This window comes from Lithobates pipiens, unplaced genomic scaffold, assembly GCF_037356315.1.
Source record: "Lithobates pipiens isolate NorthernLeopardFrog02 unplaced genomic scaffold, aLitPip1_a1.2 Scaffold_16, whole genome shotgun sequence".
Classification (NCBI taxonomy): domain Eukaryota; kingdom Metazoa; phylum Chordata; class Amphibia; order Anura; family Ranidae; genus Lithobates; species Lithobates pipiens.
The window spans coordinates 615471066-615493482 of NW_027507748.1; the positions used below are offsets into that span (position 1 = coordinate 615471066).

The 22417-nt window shown below is 44.9% G+C and overlaps 1 protein-coding gene across 1 annotated transcript; it reads left to right on the forward strand.

The window, feature by feature from the left end:
• The first annotated feature begins 2995 nt into the window (after window positions 1-2995).
• POMP (proteasome maturation protein) lies at window positions 2996-21904 on the forward strand. The gene is made up of 6 exons (XM_077484078.1): window positions 2996-3151; window positions 5448-5548; window positions 5852-5912; window positions 13924-14025; window positions 15391-15484; window positions 21443-21904. Exons 1-6 carry the CDS (start codon window positions 3149-3151, stop codon window positions 21505-21507), a joined length of 426 nt encoding a protein of 141 aa, XP_077340204.1. The 5' UTR covers window positions 2996-3148; the 3' UTR covers window positions 21508-21904.
• The last annotated feature ends 513 nt before the right edge of the window (window positions 21905-22417 follow it).

The following is a 22417-nucleotide window of genomic DNA, read 5'->3' on the forward strand; positions in this document are numbered from 1 at the left end:
TTGTTCTACCACTGTTCAACAATGGCATGTAATTAAAATTCTTGATATAATAGTTCACGGCAGGGCATTCCAGCACCCACCGAGAGTAACTGTGAGGACTTACAGTGCTGTGGCACCAGCACCACCACCACAACCAACAAAGGCCCAATTTTTCTACCACTGTTCAACAATGGCATGTAATTACAATTCTTGATATAATGGTTCACAGCAGGGCGCTCCAGCACCTACATAGAGTCACTTTGAGGGTTTACAGTGTTGTGGCAACACCAACACCTTAGGCCCAAATTTCTGCAGAGCATATAGGGCAGGCCCCTACTTTCAAACATCCAACATACAAACGTCTCCTACTTGCGAAGGAGACAACAGGAAGGGAGATGAAAAAGACGGACGGCAAAAAAAATTAAACAGGGGTGATAACCCTGGGGCTACACTTTAAAAATACAACAAACTTACACAGTCCCTGAATTTTCGGTCCGTTCGAAGGCTCTGGTGGGAACCGAACCAGGGGGTGTTTGGCTCATCCCTAGTTGCCAACAGTCCTGGTTTTCTCGGGACAATACTGATTTTGGGACCCTCGTCCAGATCAGAGGCTGTCCCGATTTGGGATTTTGCCTTTTTTCCAAGGAAAAATGGGAATGTTTGACTCTGCAGCAGTTCCGGCTCCTAGCTCCAACAAAAATGGCCGCCGGCGCCGCCGCAAGAGCTTTCCCCTTGTGTTCAACTACATCTCCTCTCGTCCCTTGTGTTTGGTGGAGAGGGGAGGGGCCGATCCATTGGCTTCTCTCTTCACAATTCTCAAGCCGGGGTTAGCTGCACAGATCGGCCCCTCCCCTCTCCACTGAATACGAAGAACGAGAGGAGATGTTGCTAGACTGCAGCCAACACTCCGCTGGGGGAACTGATTTAAGAGGTACTTCACTGGGGGCACTGATTTAAGAGGCACTCTGCTGGGGTCCCTGATTTAAGAGGCACTCTGCTGGGGACACCTGATGTAAGAGAGACTGTACTGGGGACACTTGATGTAAGAGGCACTCTATTGGGGATACCTGATGTAAGAGGTACTGTACTGGGGACACCTGATGTAAGGAGGTACTCCGCTGGGGACACCCGATGTAAGGAGGGACTCTGCTGGGAATGCTTGATGGAAGGAGGCACTCCGCTGGGGACACCTGATGCATACTTTCCAGCAGTTCCGATTTTCCTGGGACAATCCCGATTTTGGGACCCTCGTCCTGATCAGAGCTCGCCCCAATTAATTTCCTGGGATTTTGCCTTTCTCCCAGGAAAATCGGGAATGTTTTAGGAAAAAACGGCTGGTGGGCTACAAAAAGATGACCTCTGCCTCCATCACGGGGATTATTTCCCCTTGTGTTCAGTGGGGAGGGTAGAGGCAGCCAGCTTCTCCCCTCTCTACTGAACACACAAACAAGAAAGCCGGGAACTGTAGCTGCTGCGCTGCTGGGGGACACAGATCGCTCTATAAGGAGGGCTCGGTTGCTGCTGCCAGGGACACTGACGTAAGGAGAGCTCTGTTACTGGGGGACACAGATCGCTTTGTAAGGAGGGCTCAGCTGCTGCTGCCAGGGACACTGAAGTAAGGCGAGCTCTGTTGCTTGGAGACACAGATTGCTCTGTAATGAGGGCTCCGCCGCTGCTGCCAAGGACACTGAAGTAAGGAGGGCTCTGTTGCTTGGATACACAGATCGCTCTGTAAGGAGGGCTCCGCTGCTGCCAGCTGCTGGGGACACTGAAGTAAGGAGGGCTCTGTTGCTGGGGAACACAGATCTGTAAGGACACCAGATGTAAAGGAAGGCTCTGCTGCTGGGGGACACCAGATGTAAAGGAAGGCTCCGCTGCCGGGGACACCAGATGTAAATGGATGGCGGCTCCACTGCAGGGACACAGAGGTAAAGGAGGGTCCCGCAGCTGGGGACACCAGATGTAAAGGAGGGCTCCGCTGCTGGGGACAACAGATGTAAAGGAGGTCTCCACTGCCGGGGACACCAGATCTAAATGAAGGCTTCGCTGCCAGGGACACCAGATGTAAAGGAGGGCTCTGCTGCCTGGGACACCAGATGTAAAGGAGGGCTCCGCTGCTGGGGACACCAGATGTAAAGGAGGGCTGCGCTGCTGGGGACACCAGATGTAAGGAGGGGCTCTGCTGCCAGGGACACAGATCTGTAAGGAGGGCCTCTGCTTCTGGGGGTACCTGATGTAAGAATTGAATGAATGAATTAATAAAATACTTGTATAGCGCACAATGCGAACTGAATCGCCTCTAATTGACTCTGCTGGGGGCACCTGATGTAAGGATGGTCTCTGCTGGGGGCACCTGATGTAAGGACAAAATCTGCTTGGGGCACCTGATGCAAGGACAGACTCTGCCAGGGGCACCTGATGCAAGGACAGACTCTGCTGGTGGCACCAGATGCAAGGAAGGGCTCTGCTGGGGGCACCTGATGGCATCTGGTGGCAGGCGACCAGATGCTTTCTCTCATTCATCTCAGACTCTAACCACACCCCCATTTGAACCATGCCCATATAAGCCACACCCACTATTTCACAAAACCCACGCCCATTTTTCTTTTTCGCTATGTCATGCCTACAAAAGCATGCTCCACCCCCTAATAAGACTCCACCACAGCCAAAAAAGTGTCCCTATAATTTTTTTTTGTAATGTTGGCAACTATGCCTTCTATATCTTCATCTGAAGAACTCTTCACCCCTGCTCCCACACTGTGGCCCACCAAGCCTCCTGCAGTCCCGTCCTTTACACAAAAGTGCGAGTAGAGCTCCAATGTAGGTTTACATAGAAACCATCCTAATCACATTCATAATTGTAGATGGTAATGTATCCAGCAACAACCAAATGTAACAAAAACGCACCAAATCTAGCAACGATAAAAAAATAAAATGACCCAGCAAAATATCCAACCAACAAAATGGCCGCTCACTTGGCCAGGACCATGTTTAGCTACGCTTCTCCGTAGCACTTGCGTATAAGCGTCTGTATGGCTGCGGGGTGACGTGATCACTAAGCGGCCCGGGCTGCCCATGCGCAGTTAGTATCGCCAGTCACTCGGTGAGGAGCAGGGCATTGAATGATATTGCGGTTGTGAGTAGTGGAGAGCACGGACCTGTTATCACCATGGTGAGTGTTGCGGGGGGGGTCACCGGCACTTATGTGTCCCGGGTGGGGTGGGGAGGGGAATATAAGGATGTGGAGCGGGCAGGGAGGGTGCTTTTGTTTATTTTCGGTTTCAGTTTGGGTTTGCTGTGTCACCGGCCTGTACTGTGCTGTGTGGGGACACCTGTACTAGAGCTGGGGCTGCACATGGCATTGATGATCTGTAGCAGATGTAAGAAGAACAAAGAGGGTCATCTCATACCAGTCCCTCTATGATTCTTTTATGGCTGCCCAACACCTATGTATGATGTTGTACATATGTGTCGTGGGCCGCCATTGTTTATGTTCTGAGATTGTGGTCCCACAAAGACCGAGCTGTCCCATACACCGCTCAATCTGGGCTAAAGATCAGGAGCTGGCGGGACCGAATCCCCATCATGTGACTGCCATGAGAGTGCTGAGCATTTCAAACCGTTTAAGGCTACGGTCACGCATGTGCTGTTCATATATTTTTATATATATATATATAACTTTTTTTTTTTTTTGTAAAAGGTGACTGGTTGTTAACTGCTTCCCACCCAGCCCATAGACGAATAACGAGCGACCAGGAGCTCTCCCATCCTGGGTGGACATCATATGACACCCTCTCAGTCACTAGCATTGCAGGCACCCTTTAAAACCAAACACTTATTCGTTACACAGGTTCTGTCACTTGTTAAAGAGGAAATGAACCCTGGTGGGTTTTACTTCCTCTTTATTCCCCTGCAAAGTAAAAGCATAATGGGCTAGAATGTGATGCATACTAGCCCATTATGTTGCACTTACCTGCAAACTAAGCCTGCAAGGTCCCTGCTGGTGGCCGCATCCGTCTTCTCACCCCTCTTCCTTCCAGGGCCGTGGACTCTGTGTGACGAAAGATCGTGCCCTTTTTTCAGTGCACATGCTCTGATGACATCGGTGCAAGCGTATATGGTAGATATCTCCTAAACGCCGTTTAAACCACATGTGTGAGGTATCGCCGCAAGCAAGAGCAATAATTCTAGCACTAGACGACCTCTGTAACTCCTCTGTAACTCTAAACATGTAACCTGTAAAAAAAAATGTAAAGTGTCGCCTATGGAGATTTTTAGGTACCAAAGTTTGGTGCCATTCCACAAGTGCGTGCAATTTTAAAGCATGACATGTTGGGTATCCATTTACTCGGCGTAACATCATCTTTCACATTATACAAAAAAATTGGGCTAACTTTACTGTTTATTCATGAAACTTTTAAAAATAACATTTTATTCCCTAGGATATACATATATCTATCTCTATCTCTTTCTTATGCTCTGAGTAATTTTCTAGCAAAAAAGATGATTTTTACATGTAGGCGAGAAGTGTCAGACTAGGCCCGGTATGGAAGTGGTTAAAGGATTTCCAATAAACTCCAAATTATATGCTGGTAGTGCCCCCCACTTTCCTTCATTTGATTGTTCATTCATGCTCTGGCTATGGACTGAGGTTGGCACCCGGCAATTATTAAAGCAGGACTCATACTTCACCTGGAGTGGTGCAATCTTTGATATACTTTGTATGACTACCGGTTTCTTTCAGGCTGGGTTCACACTATGTGCGGCTGCGGGGCACATCAGGGGGTCCGGTGCATCCCAGTTCACATTTTAGGTCCGACCTTTTGGCTGGATCCACACCTGAAACGGAAGCCAAAGATGCGCAGGAATCTTCTGCAGTATGCTCCATGGACGCCTTGAAAAATGTATGAACTGGCTCCATTGAGAGCTGGTCACAGTCTCCTGTCATGCGAATTGGAGGCGTTTTTAATCCTTTTTCGGCCACTAGGGGGGGTTAAAAGCACCCCAGTAGCAGCCGAAAAGCCCCGCAAACCCTACGGTAAAGCGCCGAAACCCGGTTGCTTCCAGTGTGAAAGTGCCCTTATTGAATTAACTGGCTTCTCAGTTCCACGTTGACTTATTTTGTTCATGGTATATGAATATAAATAGGAGCTCCATAATAATAATATGTGGGGAATATAGCACACCTGTATGGGAATCATCTAGTGAGATTTTCTTCATTGCCAGATGTTATGTGCAGAGCTTCAATCTGATATCTTCTATAGTATGCTGTGTTGTGACTCCTCAGCACCTAGTCTAGAGGAACCTTCCATAAACTTCGGAGGAATGATTAGGCTGCATGTGGTGTAGTTGTGGTAGTTCTCTTCTGTGTTTATGATGCTGCAGACTAGACAAATGTGTTCCATTGAAATGTGGCTGTACTAGAAATACATTAACATTTATGGCATATTGTTAAATCTGTGTTTCAGAATACAAAGGCACTTTCTTCTCAGCTCAAGGACAGTATCCCAATTACTGAACTGTCAACCCAGTATGGGGGCTATGGACTCCAGGATACTCTCCGAACAGGGTGAGTTTCTTTTTCCTTTCTTTATGTTTTAATAAATTTCATCATTTATTCACTGAAAGAAAAAGTAAGGTAGACTTTTTCCACTTGTGTGTTAATAATTAATACACAATAGTATTATGAAAGGCAGGTTGTAACGAAACGAATACAGCTATAACTGGGCCCAGAATAACACAGAACACCTGAAAAGTAAGGAGCTAGATGAAGATTAGTGTGGCACTAATGCCAACTGCTTATACCTGTCTTCTATGAATGATCTAATTTATTCCATAATTATTCATATTTGTTTTTAACACATTGTTGCAGGTTTACAAGTGCACAGAGTGAGCTCTTGCCAAGCCATCCTTTAGAACTGTCAGAAAATAATGTAAGTATTCATCCTTCTGTTTTTAAAAAGCCCTTAATTGGAAAATCATTCTTATAACTGCATAGGAATAATACACATAATTGTAGTACTAAAGTTTTTTTTTTTTTTTTTTTCCTTTCCTTTCTATATTCCAGCACTCCTATGTATCGATATACCATTAATGTACCTCTGCAGAAAAAAAATGAAAAGATTTTTTTTTTTTTTTAATTTTTTAGAACAAAGCCTTACCTTTAGGCCCTGGTGTGTTCCATAGAAAAGTTGATATAGATTTAGGACATAAAAGCCAGTAATGCACAGGAAGCAGTTCACCAGCTAACCTCCCTAACATGTGCACCTTACACCCATCAATTATGTTTACACGGCATCCTTCCAGACATGCGTTTGCCTGGCTTGTTAGTGTAGGTTGTCACAGCTGCTATCTTTACACCGCATCCCCAGTGTCTCTCCAGGTGGGCACAGACCACATGCTAAACTCTTTTGGGTTGCATGAGGCCCCTGGGTTTGGCACCCCTGATGTAGTGCAAGGGCCTGCCTGATTTGATACAGAGTGAATGAGTAGATAGTTGGGTCTTCCTATTACATAGTTTAGCTAAATCTAAAGGAAATTGTACACAGATTGTATAATGTACGGTCGCATTTGTACATAGGGTGGAAACAGTCAGCTGTCAGGCCCCATTCACATCTCTCTACATTATTTATTTTTATTTCTCATATCGTCTTCCAGGACAGCCTTTGAGATATAGGGCTCCTCCCTCCGGGACAGGAAACACGTCAAGCCAATTAAATAAAAGGTGTGGTCCTCCAGGCCCTCCTCAGTTTTTGTGTTTCCTGCCGGACGGGAAGGAGCACGTCTGGAACTGGTAAGGGGGGAGCTCCTTCTCAGGGGTTTTGCCTGGGGAGAGCGCCTTGATGGACCTGGCCCTTAGCACCCCTCGGTCCGAACGAAGGGAGGAGAGGGTAGCTTTCAGTCCCTGCTGCCATTTAAACGTTCGGAGAGAACGGGACCCCGATACGCGGCAATCTCCCCCTCGGAGCGCTAACCGCTCGTACCTGTCGGTCGGAGGCGGCGGGAGACGTTCGTTCTACCGACCGGCGTTCGGGTACTGTGAGCGGTGCGTTCGTAAGGAACGCACGGCGTCGGGGCGGAGTTTTTGCGCTCTGGCGTACGGAAGTGGGAGAGACGCACTTCCGCCGGATTCGCGTCATCAGGGGGCGCCGCAGGACCCGTTCCAGTCCTTTGGGCGCGGCGGTGTGACTACAGGGTTGCCTGGAGCAGTGTGAAGGCTCAGAGAGACTGAGTGATACACAGGAACCATGGAGAGTGCGGTTGTGCAGGTGGACTCCGGTTCAACAGGCTCCAGTACCTCTCAGGTAAGCTTGGTGAGGGCAGACCAGGACTTACACTGGGGGGTGGGGGGTCACTCTGACCCGTAGTACCTTCCCGGGGTGGAGAACCTGCTGGTGAAGGGGGGCACTTCCTAAACAGACCCTAGAAGCACAGTGGTGTGGTCAGGGGTGGTATTTTAATGGGACCCTGTTTTTCTTTGTTTTTAGGTTAAACAGGACAGAGCCCAGATACCTTTACCCAGAAGGAAGTGTGCCGTGTGTGGGGCTAAGTTAGGCACCGGTTGGGAGAAGCCGCTTTGCCCAGATTGTGTCAGTAGCCTGGTAAAAGAGGACTCGGTGGCAGCTTGTCACAATGTTTTAACATCCGTAAAGGATGAGATTGCATCCACCTTCCAATCTTTTAAAAACATGATGGATAGGATACAGGGTCCCTCTGTCTCTTTACTCAGAGCCGTGAGTATGCCTTCCTTATCCGAACCAAGTCAGGAGGAGGAGGTGGATAGGGAGAGGTTACCCAGGTCATTAGCCTCCTCTAGGACAGAGTCTACTTCAGAATCTGAGGGGGAGGAAGAGGCCATTAGATCAGCCAGATACAAGCTGTCTTTGGATGATGTGGGTGACCTCCTCAAGGCTATATATGACACCTTGGAGATCAGAGAAGAACAGGTCCAGCTTTCAAAACATGACATGATGTATCAAGGGTCGAGTGTAATGAAAGACAGGGTATTCCCCGTCCATAAGTCGCTAGTGGAGGCGATTCTGCTGGAGTGGGAACAACCGGAAAAAAGGCCATTTTTTTTCAGGTAGCCTTAGAAGGAGGTTCCCTTTTGAATCAGATGCGGTGCATCCCTGGAACAAGGTTCCCAAATTAGACGCTCCCTTGGCTAAGGTCTCTAAGAAGACAGATTTGGCCTTTGATGATATGGGTTCACTCAGGGACCCTATGGATAAGAGGGGAGATCTGCTGCTCAAGAGAGCCTGGGATGCCTCTTCCATTGGGCTTAAACCGGCCCTAGCAGCTACCTGTGTGGCCAGAAACTTGGAGTGTTGGCTTACACAGTTACAATCACATATTTCTGCAGGTACTTCTAGGCAACAGCTGTTGAAGTCCTTTCCGCTACTGTTTAAGGCTGTGGGCTTTTTAGCGGATGCCTCTGCAGAATCAGTCAAACTGGCTGCTAGATCAGCAGCACTAGTGAACGCTGCCAGAAGGGCCGTTTGGCTTAAAACCTGGTCAGGAGACACAGCTTCAAAACTAAAGTTGTGTGGATTACCCTTTTCAGGGGACCATTTGTTTGGGCCCGGCCTGCAAGAGGCGTTAGAGCGCACGCAGGATAGGAAGAAAGCTTTCCCAGAAAGGAAAAAGAGACCTGAAGGGAAACGCCTTTTTCGAAGCCCCAGGCAGCAAAACCTGCAGGAAAGGGAGGTTCGCCCCAAAAAGCATTGGACGGGTCACAAGGGAAGAGGCAGAGGAGGTATCTTATTCAATCCTCCTCAACCCTCCCCTAAAACCCAGTGACTCCTGCGTCCCGGTGGGAGGAAGACTGGGGAAGTTCCTCCCACAGTGGGAAGCTTCAACCGAAAGTCCGTTCATTCGAGATCTCGTAAGGAACGGCTACAGGTTGGAGTTTGGTTCAGTTCCCCTCCCAAACTTTCAAGTAACAAGGTTACCAAGGGACCAAGAGAAAGCAGAGGCTTTGGCTCTTCTTCTGGGGGATCTGGTGGACCAAGAAGTAATGGTGCAGGTACCTCAGGAGGAGCGAGGCTTGGGGGTTTACTCCCACGTATTCGTGGTAAAGAAACCTTCGGGGAAGTTCAGGTTAATACTGAATCTCCGTCCCCTGAACAGATTTATAAAATACAAGCGGTTCCGGATGGAGTCAATCTTCTCGGTAACCAAATTCCTGTTTCAGGGCTGTCACATGGCCACAGTGGATCTCAGGGATGCATATTTGCATATCCCGATTCATCCGGAATCTCAGAGATTTCTCAGGTTGGCGGTGAGGTTGAACACGGGTGTGTTACACCTCCAGTTTCGAGCTCTCCCCTTCGGGCTTTCAGCCTCACCAAGAGTCTTTACAAAAGTTCTGGCAGAGGCACTGGCCCCATTAAGGCTCAAGGCTATAACAGTGATCCCATATCTGGACGATCTACTGTTCATAGCCCAGTCGGCCCAACAGCTGCAGAGGGACATACAGGAGGCTTTGGGGTTTCTGCGCTCACTGGGGTGGCTGATAAACCAGGAAAAATCCCAGCTGACCCCCTCACAGGAGGTCCTGTATTTAGGATACAGGATTTCTTCAGTGGAAATGAGGGTATTTCTTCCGGAGGAGAAGATCGGCAAGCTAGAGCAGGCGGTAGCCCAGCTTCAATCTGGTCGGGAAGCCCAGATCAGGGAGGTGATGAGAGTCCTAGGGTTGATGACATCATGCTTTCCAGCGGTGGCCTGGGCAAGACATCATCAGCGTCCTTTACAAAGACTCATGCTCCGTTATTGGGATGGCAGGCAGGAGAGCCTGGATCAGGTTATGCCCCTATCCTCGGCAGTCAGGAGGTCTCTTTGGTGGTGGCGGGCCCAGGTCAACCTAGACAGGGGTCTTCCCTGGTCCCCACAAGCTACGGTGGTGGTCACGACCGATGCCAGTGCGCTGGGTTGGGGTGCCCACCTAGAGGGAACCTTAGCCCAGGGTTCCTGGTCGAACCTAGAGACAGGTCGTTCCTCAAACCAGAAGGAACTTCTGGCAGTCTGGAAAGCTATAGAAACCTTCCAGTCCCGGTTACATGGCAGGGATCTGCAAGTTCGCTCAGACAATGTGACAGCAGTAGCCTACCTGAACAAGCAAGGGGGAACCAGAAGCCCTGCACTACAGGTAATTGCGGACAAAATCTTCTGCTGGGCATAGAAGAATTTGTCCTCAATATCAGCCATTCACCTAAAGGGAACTCAGAATTTCCTGGCCGACTTTCTCAGTCGCCAGAAGATAGGTCAGGACGAGTGGTCCCTCAACAAGGAAGTGTTCGAGGAGATCGTGTCATGCTGGGGAAGGCCAGAAATAGACCTATTTGCAACAGAAGGCAACAGGAAGGTGACACAATTTTTTTCGGTTCACCCACAGGATCGGGCCAGGGGGATAGACGCCCTTGCCAATCCATGGCTGTTTGGCCTGTGTTACGCCTTTCCTCCCGTAAGGATGGTGGCGGAGGTTCTGCAGAAGTTCCGTTCGGAAACTACGGACCTCATTTTAGTAGCTCCTTTTTGGCCAAGGAGACCCTGGTTTGCCAGCATAAAGAGATTGGCCGTACATCCTCCGCTGTTTCTACCAGTCAGGGAGGACTTACTTTCCCAGGGGCCGATCCTGTGCCCTCAGATAGAGAGGCTCAAGCTTGCGGCCTGGTATCTGAGGAACAAATCTTAAGGTCACAGGGTTTCTCAGAAAGAGTGATTAAGACCTTGTTAGTATGCCGTAAACCTGTTACTAGGGCAATTTACGCCAAGGTAGGAAAGAGGTTTAATTCCTGGTTGCGAGAACAGGGGATTGCAAGTCCCGGGGTCCCGGCAGTCCTAGATTTTCTACAAGCAGGGGTAGAACTGGGCCTATCTATCAGCACTCTAAAGGTACAGGTGGCGGCCTTAAGTGTTTTCCTTCAGTCCTCCCTTCAGCAGAATCCATTTGTCAGGAACTTCTTCAAGGCTCTATCTAGATCCAGGCCTGTGAGAATGAAGTCCTGCCCTACTTGGGATTTGGCCTTGGTTCTTAGGGCTCTGACCCAAGATCCATTTGAACCATTAGAGGGAGCTTCACTTAAGTGGATTGTACTAAAGACTGTATTTTTGATAGCGATCACGTCAGCTAGAAGGGTCAGTGATCTACAAGCGCTCTCGGTCAGAGAGCCATTTCTGTTAATCTTAGAGGACAGGGTAGTACTTAAGACTGATCCTAGTTTTCTTCCTAAAGTGGTGTCCACTTTTCATAGGACACAGGATGTTATTTTGCCAACTTTTTTCTCAACCTCAGACAAGGATGAGGCGAGATCTTTAAGTTTGTTAGACGTCAGGAGAAGTCTATTAATTTTTTTAGAAGCCACTAAGGTCTTCAGGAAGTCAGACTCACTTTTTGTTAATTTTTCGGGCGCTCGCAAGGGCTGCAAGGCGTCCAAAGCGTCTATCGCCAGGTGGATACGAATGGCGATAGTTAAAGCCTATGAGTTAGAGGGGAAGCAGGCACCCTTAGTTAAGGCACACTCTACAAGGGCGGTTTCCGCATCATGGGCAGAGAGGGCTGGAGCCTCTCCGGAGGAGATCTGCAAAGCAGCAACGTGGTCCAGCTACTCAACGTTCGCAAAAGACATTACCGTCTGGATTTATGGTCTGATAAAGAGCAGACTTTTGGACGTAAGGTCCTCCAGGCAGTGGTCCCGCCCTGACAAGGTGAGCTCCTTGCTTATCATCTCAAAGGCTGTCCTGGAAGACGATATGAGAAAACCGGAGTTAGACTTACCGGTAACTCTTTTTCTAGGAGTCTTCCAGGACAGCCTGGCTTCCCACCCAAAGTTGTTTAAATTGGACTAAGTGGCGAGGATGTGTATTAACGTGATTGTTAGTGTGTTATGTCTTTCAGAGCCTCCCGGCGGTTCTTGGAGTAAAACTGAGGAGGGCCTGGAGGACCACACCTTTTATTTAATTGGCTTGACGTGTTTCCTGTCCCGGAGGGAGGAGCCCTATATCTCAAAGGCTGTCCTGGAAGACTCCTAGAAAAAGAGTTACCGGTAAGTCTAACTCCGGTTTTTTGGAGCGTTTCTGCTCATAGCACATACGGCAGCCAATTTGAGTGATATGGCTGCCCCATGTGCGATGCCATGCAAACATAGCAACTGTGGCAGCCCACATTGACAAGTCACTTTAAACACATACTTGGTTGGATGCCGTGCAAACATAGTTGATGGGTGCAGAGTGTATGTGCTAATGAAGTCAGCTGGTGATCTGCTTCCTGTGTCTTACTTGTTTCTATGTCCTAAATCTACATACCAGGAAGTCATGAAGTCTATGGAACACAAAAGGGGCTAAGGTAAGGCCTTGTTCTTAAAATCAAAGAGCGCTTTTATTTTTCTGCAACAGAGGTACAGTAATGGTATATTGGTACATAGGGAAGCTGGAATTTAGGGTGGGGGGGGGGGGGGGGGTGAACTTAGCTCTTAAAAATATATGGGTTCTAGGAAAAAGTGATAGTGGTTGGAAAATGGATATCACTGCTGGGGGGTGCTTGAGAAGCTGTAGCCACAGATTTTTGTTAAAAATACCTAATATAAACCAATGCTTTGCCCATGTAGGGCATAAGCAACTGATTCTCTTTAATGTCTGTCCACTAGCATTACATTCTCCACTTCCCTTTCCTACGCTGCTCCACTAGGCCACCAAAAGCAAAGTAAAATAACTAGTAGTTTTGAGTATCGGGAGCATCTGACTTGCTCCCCTTTCTCCCATGTGACAGCACTGGTTCTTGGTGATTGGCCACTTAAGCCCCATACATACTATTCGATTTTTCTGCAGATTTTTGTCTTCAGATTTACCAAAACCCATATAATAAGAGGTCAGACCATAAGAGTTTCAATTTGTATGCTATCGGGCAGGCCCTTGCACTACATGATATTGTTAAATCTCAAGACAAAATCTGCAGAAAATCGAATAGTGTGTATGGTCTTAGGCACCCAGTGCTAGCATAGAAGGGAGAGAGCTGTCATTTATAACTTCTTCCACAGGGTGCACTTTATTTGTTTATGGTGGCTGAACAGAGCAATGGAAAGCAAAGGGATGGTATCCAAAAACAGCTAGTGGGGCCACCATTACAAGGTGTTTTATTTATTTCCTTTCCCACTTTAACACCATTACAGTTTACTTTAAATCATATTAATAAAAGGTAAAGGTAAGTTCTTCTGACGTTGGTTGTCCCAACCCCTTTCACCATCACTTTTGCTGGTTAGCTTGGCCTACGTGTAAATGTGGAGAAAAAAAATAAAAGGCATGTGCAGTGATAAAGAGGTTTTCAGATTACAATACAAAATAAAATATTTTTGCAACAGCATACCCTTTTAAAGGATAACTGAAATTGTTACCCTCTCTCCCTCATTGGAATTGTAAAATACTCAATTTGGTTTGAGTTTATATTTGAAATTCAGACATGAGATTAAAGGTCTTTAAAGGAGAACTAAAGTTCCTTTGTCACAAAATGCAATCAGACGGGTTCTTTATTTCAGAAAAGAACATGCAATGTCACTTCTGAAATAAAATATACCTTGCTCGCAGCGTTGTCTGGCATGTAAACTGGCTTATATTGCTGGCACAGTCCCTGTGTGCCAGGCTGACTGACTCCTGCACATGGACAAGTGTGATGTCATCCCGTGCTGGCCAGTGAAAGACAGCTGAATACCAGCACCCAGAAGAAGATGCCAGTGAGGGATGGGGATCGTAGAAGAAAAAATATATTTAGCGCCACTTTAGCTGTTCACTATATTTCAACAGAACTTGATGCTATATGTACGTTGGAACTAGTACTGTCACTGAATGTTTCTAATTTTATTCTTATTCATTTGTCAGCTGTATTGAATATAAAGTGATGACAATTTTTGCATATTTTCGGTTTCATTTATATATACGTTAATCTTTCAGTTTCAGCTCAATCAGGAGAAAGTAAGCTTTTCAACTTTAAGAAACATTCAAGGCTTGCATGCTCCTCTGAAACTACAGATGGAATTCCAGGCAGTGAAACAGGTGAGCTGTTTAGAATTATGGAGTCATCAAAATCAGGGCTTTCAGACTTGTGTCCTCAAGGACCACATGCATTAATGCAGACATTTCTCACATACATGTAAAAGTCTGCATTTTTTTACTATAAAATTACTTAAAGTGCATCCAGAAAATATTCACAGCACTTCACTTTTTACACATTTTGTTATGTTGCAGCCTTATTCCAAAATACATGAAATTCATTATTTTCCTCAAATTTCTACAAACAATCCCCCTTAATCACAATGTGAAAGAAGTTTGTTTAAAATGTTTTCAAATTTGTGTGAGCATGGGGTGATGGGGCCAAATTTTTTTTTTTCCCAACTTTATGGCTGAACATCCCTTTTGATTGCTAGGCAGTGGCAGGTATTCTTTACTGTGAGATCTGGGGTCTGTTAGACCCCTGATCTCTCCTGCCTTCATAAGCAGCTGATCAAGCCAAGGTGCTTCACGAGCTGGTATTGGCTAGTAAACAAACAGGCAAAACCAAAAGTGATGAAATCCTCGTCTCTTCCATTTTCTGACATCACGGAGGAGGTACAGAATTTTGATTGGGTGGCTGTAGGGCTACCCTGATCACTTTTACAGGAAAGTTTGTCGCCCGCGCTAAAAAAAAATGATACCAGAATTATGGCTGCAGCCATGATCCTGATATTCACTTCCACCCGACAATGGGAAAATCCTAAGGGGCTTGAAGTGATTCAAAAGGGGGCAGTGCAATATCACTTTTTCGATGTTATATATTTTCTTGTGTTCAGATAACTTGAGTGCAGCTTCTTATTTTGAGATGATATTTGATATTTCTTGCACTTACACGCTGCACTGTAAAAAAAAAAAAAAAATTTTAAATAAATGTATTTATCGGCGTATAACACGCACCATAGGTGTAAGAGGGAATTATCAGGTAAAAAAAACTTTCCATAGACCCCCCTGCACAGTACACAGAACAGAGGCTACGGCTAAGGCTGTTGCCGAAACGCGCCAGTTTTATTGTTTTACTGTCACTCTGATGTACCAGTAAACGACACTTCAAGGATTACAGTGTTGCTGGCTCTTAATACAGTACACAGACCCCCAGTCTCCTGGGACAGCCCTGCCAGCATACTTTAATGTTAGGAAAAAAAAAACACTGCCAGTCCCTCTCTTATACACTGCCTCTCCTCTGTCATTGTAAATCAAAGCTTCTAAATACCTCATTAATGTTGTTGTTTCATGCTACCTGGAGTCCGAACTCGGGAATGTGTGAGAATTGCACACACTCCCACACCTGCATTTTATGTGAATGTAGCCTTTTCCTGTTGTTGAAATTTGTGGACATCTCCCTAAATTGTGTAGATCTGTCTCCTGCAGGTTCAGCGTCTTCCTTTTCTACAGAGCTCTAACATTTCTCTGGACACCTTGAGAGGGAATGATGAATGTATTGGCTTTGAAGATATCCTCAATGGTAAGAAGTTAGACCCTACATCATTATATTTGGGTTTTCATCTGTTATTTGTATACCTGTTTATGTATTTAGGTCCCATCCAGAACTTGCACTAACACGCACATGAATAGCACTCCAGAGTGCCTAAGCATTGCACCACAAAACACGTATGTTTTCAACACACCACAACTAAAAGACATGATGCAGCTCTATATTGGGGTGCTGTGAAAATTAAAGAGGAAGTAAACCCTGATGGGTTTACTTCCTCTTTTTTTATCTGCAAAGGTAAAGCATAATGGACTACTATGCATCGCATAGTAGCTCATTATGTGTCACTTACCTGACACAGGAGCCAGCGAAGTCGCCGCTGATCCCTGTAGTCCGCCGCATCCATCTTGCTGGTGGCGTCTCGCAGCTCCGACCAATGACAGCGGCGAAGCCGCGATGACGTCACTCCCGCGCATGCGCACGGGAGTCAACAAATTAGGCAAATCCATTCTTGGACTTGCCGCATTTAGTGCGCCTGCGCGCCGCTGTCTACGGCGCATGCGCCGTAGACAGCGGTGCCCATTTTCGGGCAAATATCTCCTAAACCATATAGGTTTAGGAGATATTGCTTGGACCTACAGGTAAGCCTTAATCTAGGCTTACCTGTAGGTCAAAGTGGTTTGAAGGGGTTTACTTCCTCTTTAAAGGTGTGTTTTTTTTTTTTTTTTTTTTTTTTTTTTTTTTTTTCTGTAACCACTTAACACCTGGACCATTTTGCAGCTAATGGACCAAGCCTCTGTTTGCGATTCGGCACTGCGTTGCTTTAACTGACAATTGCGTGGTCGCGCGGAATGGCTCCCAAACAAAATTGGCATCCTTTTTTTTCCCCCACAAATAGAGCTTTCTTTTGGTGGTATTTGATCACCTCTGCGGTTTTTATTTTTGCGCAAAATTTTCAAAAAATGCAATATTTTTTTTACTTTTTGCTATAATTTTTTTTCCTCAGTTTAGGCCAATACATATTCTTCTACATATTTTTGGTTAAAAAAAAAATCACAATAAGCGTTTGGTTTGCGCAAAAGTTAGGGGGTCGTCTTATGGCATTTTTATTAATAATTAAATTTTATTTTATTTATTTTTTTTACTACTAATGGCGGCGATTAGCGTGTGTGGTGTGTTTTTTGTGACTGCGACATTATGGCGGACACGTCGGACAATTTTGACACACTTTTGGGACCATTAGCATTAATACAGCTATCAGCGTGATTAAAAATGTCACTGGCAGTGTAGGGGCTAAGTGTGGGGGATTTTTTTTTCTTTAGGGGGGCGTGGCTTGGCGTGTGACATCCCTGATGGTCTGTTCCCTGTCATAGGGAACAACAATCAGTGACAAGCTTACTGGGAAGCACAGGGGGAGGTTTATTCACACTTGCCTCTCCCTGTTATTCAGCTCTGTGACCCACGACTGGGCTTTTAAAGGGAAACGTACCTGTATGTGCTTGTGCCCAGCCGTGCCATTCTGCCCTTTATATCGGCGTGAGGCGGTCCTTAAGTGGTTAACTGCTGCGTGTATCCTAATGACTCCCCCCCCCTATAGGGGTTGCTGAATGTTGTGGTTCACCTGTCACCCTGCCCAGCCCGGCATCCATCTCTCATGCACTCAGACACAGACCAGTCCATAGATGATTTTTTGTTTTGTTTTGTTTTGTTTTTGTCTTTTATTGAGGTGATTGAATTTGGATGGGAATAGGAAACTATGGCATTCCCAGAAAGATTCAGTGCAACTTGCTTGGGACTTGTATATACACTCCAGTCTTCTCTCCAGCACAAATCTTGCTTAAGACCTCTTTCCCTTACTCATCCAGCACTTCACTTGCTGCAGACCATTACTCCTCCAACACTTCACTTGCTTTTGACCGTTACTCCTCCAGACTAGCTAGCACCACATGGTTAGGCCTAACACTAACTCCGCCAAGCTTTAATGAATTGTCCTTTACAGGCAGGGACCACAGGCCCCTATATTGTAGCAAATAGAAAGTTACTAACTGTCCTCTTCCCAGCTACTGATCCCAGATAGCTTCCTTCAGGCCTTGCCAGCCTGGCTGCAATGACCTCTCTCCACTGCCCTTCCCACAGTCTACTCCTCTGGTACTGCAATCTTCCAGTTCCCTCAGGCGTGCCTCCCCAGTCCCTCCCGACTGTGCTTCACTAACCAGCCTTCCGGGCTACAACCAGTTGTCCTCCCTGGACTCTTAGCAGTGTTCCACACTCTCTCACTCCAGCTCTTCCACACGACAACTCCTCCTCCCTGGCTGGGCTGGCCCTGGGAACCTAAGGCCCCCTGCCAACCCAAGTTGGGGATTGGTCAGGGCTCCTCAAAATACCCCAGGCAGCTCCACCTCACCTCCTCTCTCTAGCACCTTCTAGAAAGAAGAGGGAGGTGACAGTGATGCTAGCGAGTGCAACATATGGTGCAGCTCTGCATAGAAACCAAGCTTCCAGGTAGTATTATTTAATTTTTTTTTTTTTTTTTTTAAAGCTTAATTGAACAAGCTGAAGTTAGAACTTGATTGACTGCCAGATTCTGAGTGGATGGAGGATTTCAGTCTTCACACATGTACCTCTATAACACACCAATCATAAAATACACTGTTTATTATTAAAACATAGTTCCAATTACATAAAATTACCATAAGGATAATAGGGTCTCCATTATCCTCCGTGTCTTTTCAAAATAAGTTTTCTTACAAGTTTAGCAATTAGACCAAAGTGAACATTTATTTATCTGATAACATTATAAAATAGTAGTATACATGTCAGAAACACATGTTCACTTGGGGGTGATTGCTAAACCTCTAAGAAATGTATTTTGAGTGAATGAGAGAAATTTGAGATTCCTTTCCTCCTTATGGTTATTTTATGTAATTAGAGCCAGGTATTAATAACCTGTGTGTTGTTTGACATGTTATGATGGTGTGTGTGTTTAACGCTTCTTTTTTTTTTTTTTTTTTTTTTTTACATTTAGCTGCCAGCGGGTAAGCCTCATCAGTTGTAAGGACATGGTGACTGGCTTCCTGGGCCGTTCCTTTAGCAGCCAGCCATATACAGTGAATGTAAAAAAAAAAAAAAAATCACAGAACGAAATTCCAGTAAAAACTCAGTACTTGCGTTTTGGATACGGAACCATTGAAGTCTATTATATGCAAAACGCTGCATTTTGTGGGGGAAAAAAAAAGTCCCCAACCCTTTCCAAAAACGCAGAGGCACAAAAATGCACGTGTTCTAGAGCTGCACGATTCTGGCTAAAATGAGAATCATGATTATTTTTTTTGCCTAGAAGATAGATTGCGATTCTCACAGAGTTTTCGTTTTATTCATTGACGTATATTTTTTCGCAAAAAAATTGCATTTGAAAGACCACTGGGCAAATACAGTGAGGCATAAAATATTGCAGCAATTGTCATTTTATTCTCTAGGGTCTCTGCTAAAATATATATAATGTTTGGGGGTTCCAAGTAATTTTCTAGCAAAAAATATAAATTTTAACTTGAGAAAGAAGTGTCAGATTGACTTTAAGTGGTTAAACTTCTTGCATTTAGAAGTTGTTTAAAACTTGGCAGACTGCCTGTAAAAAAAAAAAAATCCAAACAAGTGTATCCCTTTGATCTAAGAAGGAGGAAGGTTAGTTACAATGTTTCATATTCTAAACTTGGCAGACTGCCTGATGTTTTTTCTTTTTGATAGCTGAGTGAGCAGATAGTCTCTCCACTTGTTATATGAAAGAATCGGCAAACTCGGCAATATAGATCATGGAGGGGGGGGGGTCCGACTTTAGATCACAATTTTTTTAATAATTGTGCAGCTCTAATGTGTTCCATAGGAACCCATGTTAAAAAAAAATTCCCTGCATTTCTGCAAAAGGCATCAACAAAACGCATTGGTGTGAATGGTGCCTAAGGCCTGATTCACACCTGTGCTTTTTGCAGATTTGCACTACAGTCCATTTAACATGGTTCATATGGAACACGTTTTTTAGTGCAAATCTGCAAAACAAACAGCACTAAAAAATACATAGGTGTGAATCAGGCCTAAGTTAGCATTGTGTTAGTATGTTTTGGGTAGAAATAAAGGGTTTTATATTTAGTGTTGGTGCCATTGTTCAGTTGTGTTTTTAGGTAGGTTTTCTTTCTGGGCCCTACTATGGGCACAAACCTTAAATAATGCACACATCTGGTATCCCTATGCACATCAGGAATAGTTCAATTTTATTTTGGTGGTATGTCATGGTAATTGCAAGAAATATACAGCTGAAGTTTAAAAAAAAAATTATATATATATATATATATATATATATATATATATATATATATATATATATATATATATATATATATATATATATATATATATATATATATATATATATATATATATATATATATATATAATTTTTTTTTTTTTTTTTTTTTTTTACTGTTTTGAGACAGATTTTATTTTTATTTTATTTTTTTCATAAGAAGGAAAAAGTCCAGAGATATGCTTTTTAACATTTACAACCAAACAAGGCCCATTTTGTCCTGGAAAAAAAGATATAATTCACGATACACAAGTAGTTGCACAGTTATGTAGAGTTTTATTAACACATACCAAAGTTGCAAAACTGGGCTCAGGTGTTAAGGTTTGTTTTACCTTCTGTCAACAAGGGGCTAAAGTGTTGCTAAACCCACAACAGTAAAATCTGTATATGCAGAATGGCATTAGGGGTGCAAGGGATCGTCACCGATCCGAATGGGTCACCCCGTTCGGATCAGCACGCGCTGCGGAGTGCTCCGTGGTCTCGGCCTTAGGAAAGGCCGCGGCTTCTGCCTAGTTCCGGAGCGGCAACCATCTTGGTGCACCCGTCGGCATTTACAATGTGATCGCACCGTCAAATGACGGCGTGATCACTTGTAAACAAACCGGCGTCATGATGACGCCAGTTCCTCTCTCCCCTCTGTGTACTGATCTGTACAGTGGAGGGGAGAGATCAGATGGCAGCCGTGCTGTGGGCTGGATCTGTAGTGCCCACAGCGCTGCTCTGTGACAATTGCAGTCATAGCCATTCCTCCATGCCATACCTCTGGCGATACCCAGCCATGCTCAGCCAATATTACAATGGGGGAGATGATGTGGATATTACAGTGGGGACTATATGGTGGTGGAATTTTCACAGGTTTTTGCAAATTCGATTATTATTTGCTGATGCGAAAAATGATCCGATCCGTGACTCTGATCCGAGGAACGATCCGTGAGTTTTTTGATCCGTTGCACCCCTAAATGGCATGCTTGTTATACTCGCTGTGGAACTTAGAAAGGGTTAATCCTCTGCATTGTGTAAAAAGACTGTTTGATCCTGTATGTACAGATCCTCCCTCTCCTACAGGGTCACTCTGGACAAGTCCACATAAGACAGAGTAGTCCTCCTGCACATGCTCAGTTTGGTCTCTATTGCTGGGGAGATCATTTCCTTGTTGAGCTGTTCAGGTCACATGGTATGACATCACACATTTCGCCTCTTGATTCATGGATGATCTGCCTCCTATAACAGCATGAAGCTGTAGTGGAAATTTCCTACCTGAACACTCAGGCAAACCCCCTGCAGTTTATCACGTGAGTGTGGTATACAAATCAGCCAAAAAGGGGTGTGTATGGATATGGGCATTATTTTAACATACAAAGATTATTTATAGGCTGTGGGCATATGAACTATTTTCATATTACTGGGTTTCGTAGCACTTTAAGCAAGGAGGTTCTAGTGAAATTCGGAGCACCCTCTAATGGCTGATTCAAAACACAATTGGGAAGGAGCAAGCATACAAGAAAATCCGTACCCTTCCGATATAAACACTGATCCAAAAATACACCACATGTTTTCCCTCCAGACAAAGCAGTTGTAGTCTGTAGCAGTTAAGTCATGATGTGCTGCTCACACATGTATATTTTATTTTTCAGATCCTTCTCTGAGTGAGGTGATGGGAGAGCCACACGTGATGATGGAATACAGGCTGGGCTTGTAATATATGATTACAGTTACTAAAATATAATAAGAATAATTGTTTTGTAAATGTCTCAGAACGCCATGTGTGTTGGATCTGGTCATCAAGACATCAACCTTGTCAGACTTCTTCAGTAAAGGAGAACAAAGTGTATCAGTGATGTGCTTAGGCTAGTACGGTAAACCATAACCCTTAGATTTCACCTTGCTGGAATCATTCGGAGATAAATTCTGATTGGTTACTGTGGTTAGCTGCAACTAGCACTTTGTGCTTTTGACTTATTGAATACGACTCTGCAGGTGTCTTCCTGTACACTATAATACATAAAACCATGAAATATCAGTACAAGATTCAGGCAAATGTAATAGTTCTGCAAAAAACATGACATTTAATAAGTGACAATAAACACTTTTTTTTTTATAGTCTTTATTCTGTTACTTTTTTATTGTTTACTGTGTTTCATCTGAGATATGAACAAAGCATATCCCTGTATAGTATATAAGTGCTCATAATTGAAAAAAGAAGTGTCACTTTTGTCTACAGCTTCATTCCTCTATCAGCAGGAATCAATTCTGACAAGTTTTCCTGACGCCAAGAGAAAAATGGTGATGGAAAGGATCTCCAGGTGCTTGACAACCCCCTCTCTGTTCCTGTGTGCTATGTGAAAGGGACAGCTTTCCAATCAGCTCAGAGTTCTCCTTGCTGAGCTCTGTAGAGTGTAATGTTGTCTCTCTGCCCCCTGTTTCTAAACTCAGACAAGCTTTAAAATTCAGCACTTTAAATGGCTGTTGATAAGACAGCAGATAAACAGGTATAAACTTGTGTAGGAGAATTTGTTTAATCTCTATGTATCGCCTGAGACCAGTCCCTTCACTGGGTATATGAAAGTGGTTGTAAACCCTCACATAATTTGGAGGTATGATCACGTAGG

Excerpts from the sequence above, each read along its gene's own strand:
- POMP (XM_077484078.1), top strand. Across the intron at positions 5,549-5,851 it reads CAGGATACTCTCCGAACAGG|GTTTACAAGTGCACAGAGTG; the intron begins GTGAGTTTCTTT and ends ACATTGTTGCAG. Across the intron at positions 5,913-13,923 it reads TAGAACTGTCAGAAAATAAT|TTTCAGCTCAATCAGGAGAA; the intron begins GTAAGTATTCAT and ends TTAATCTTTCAG.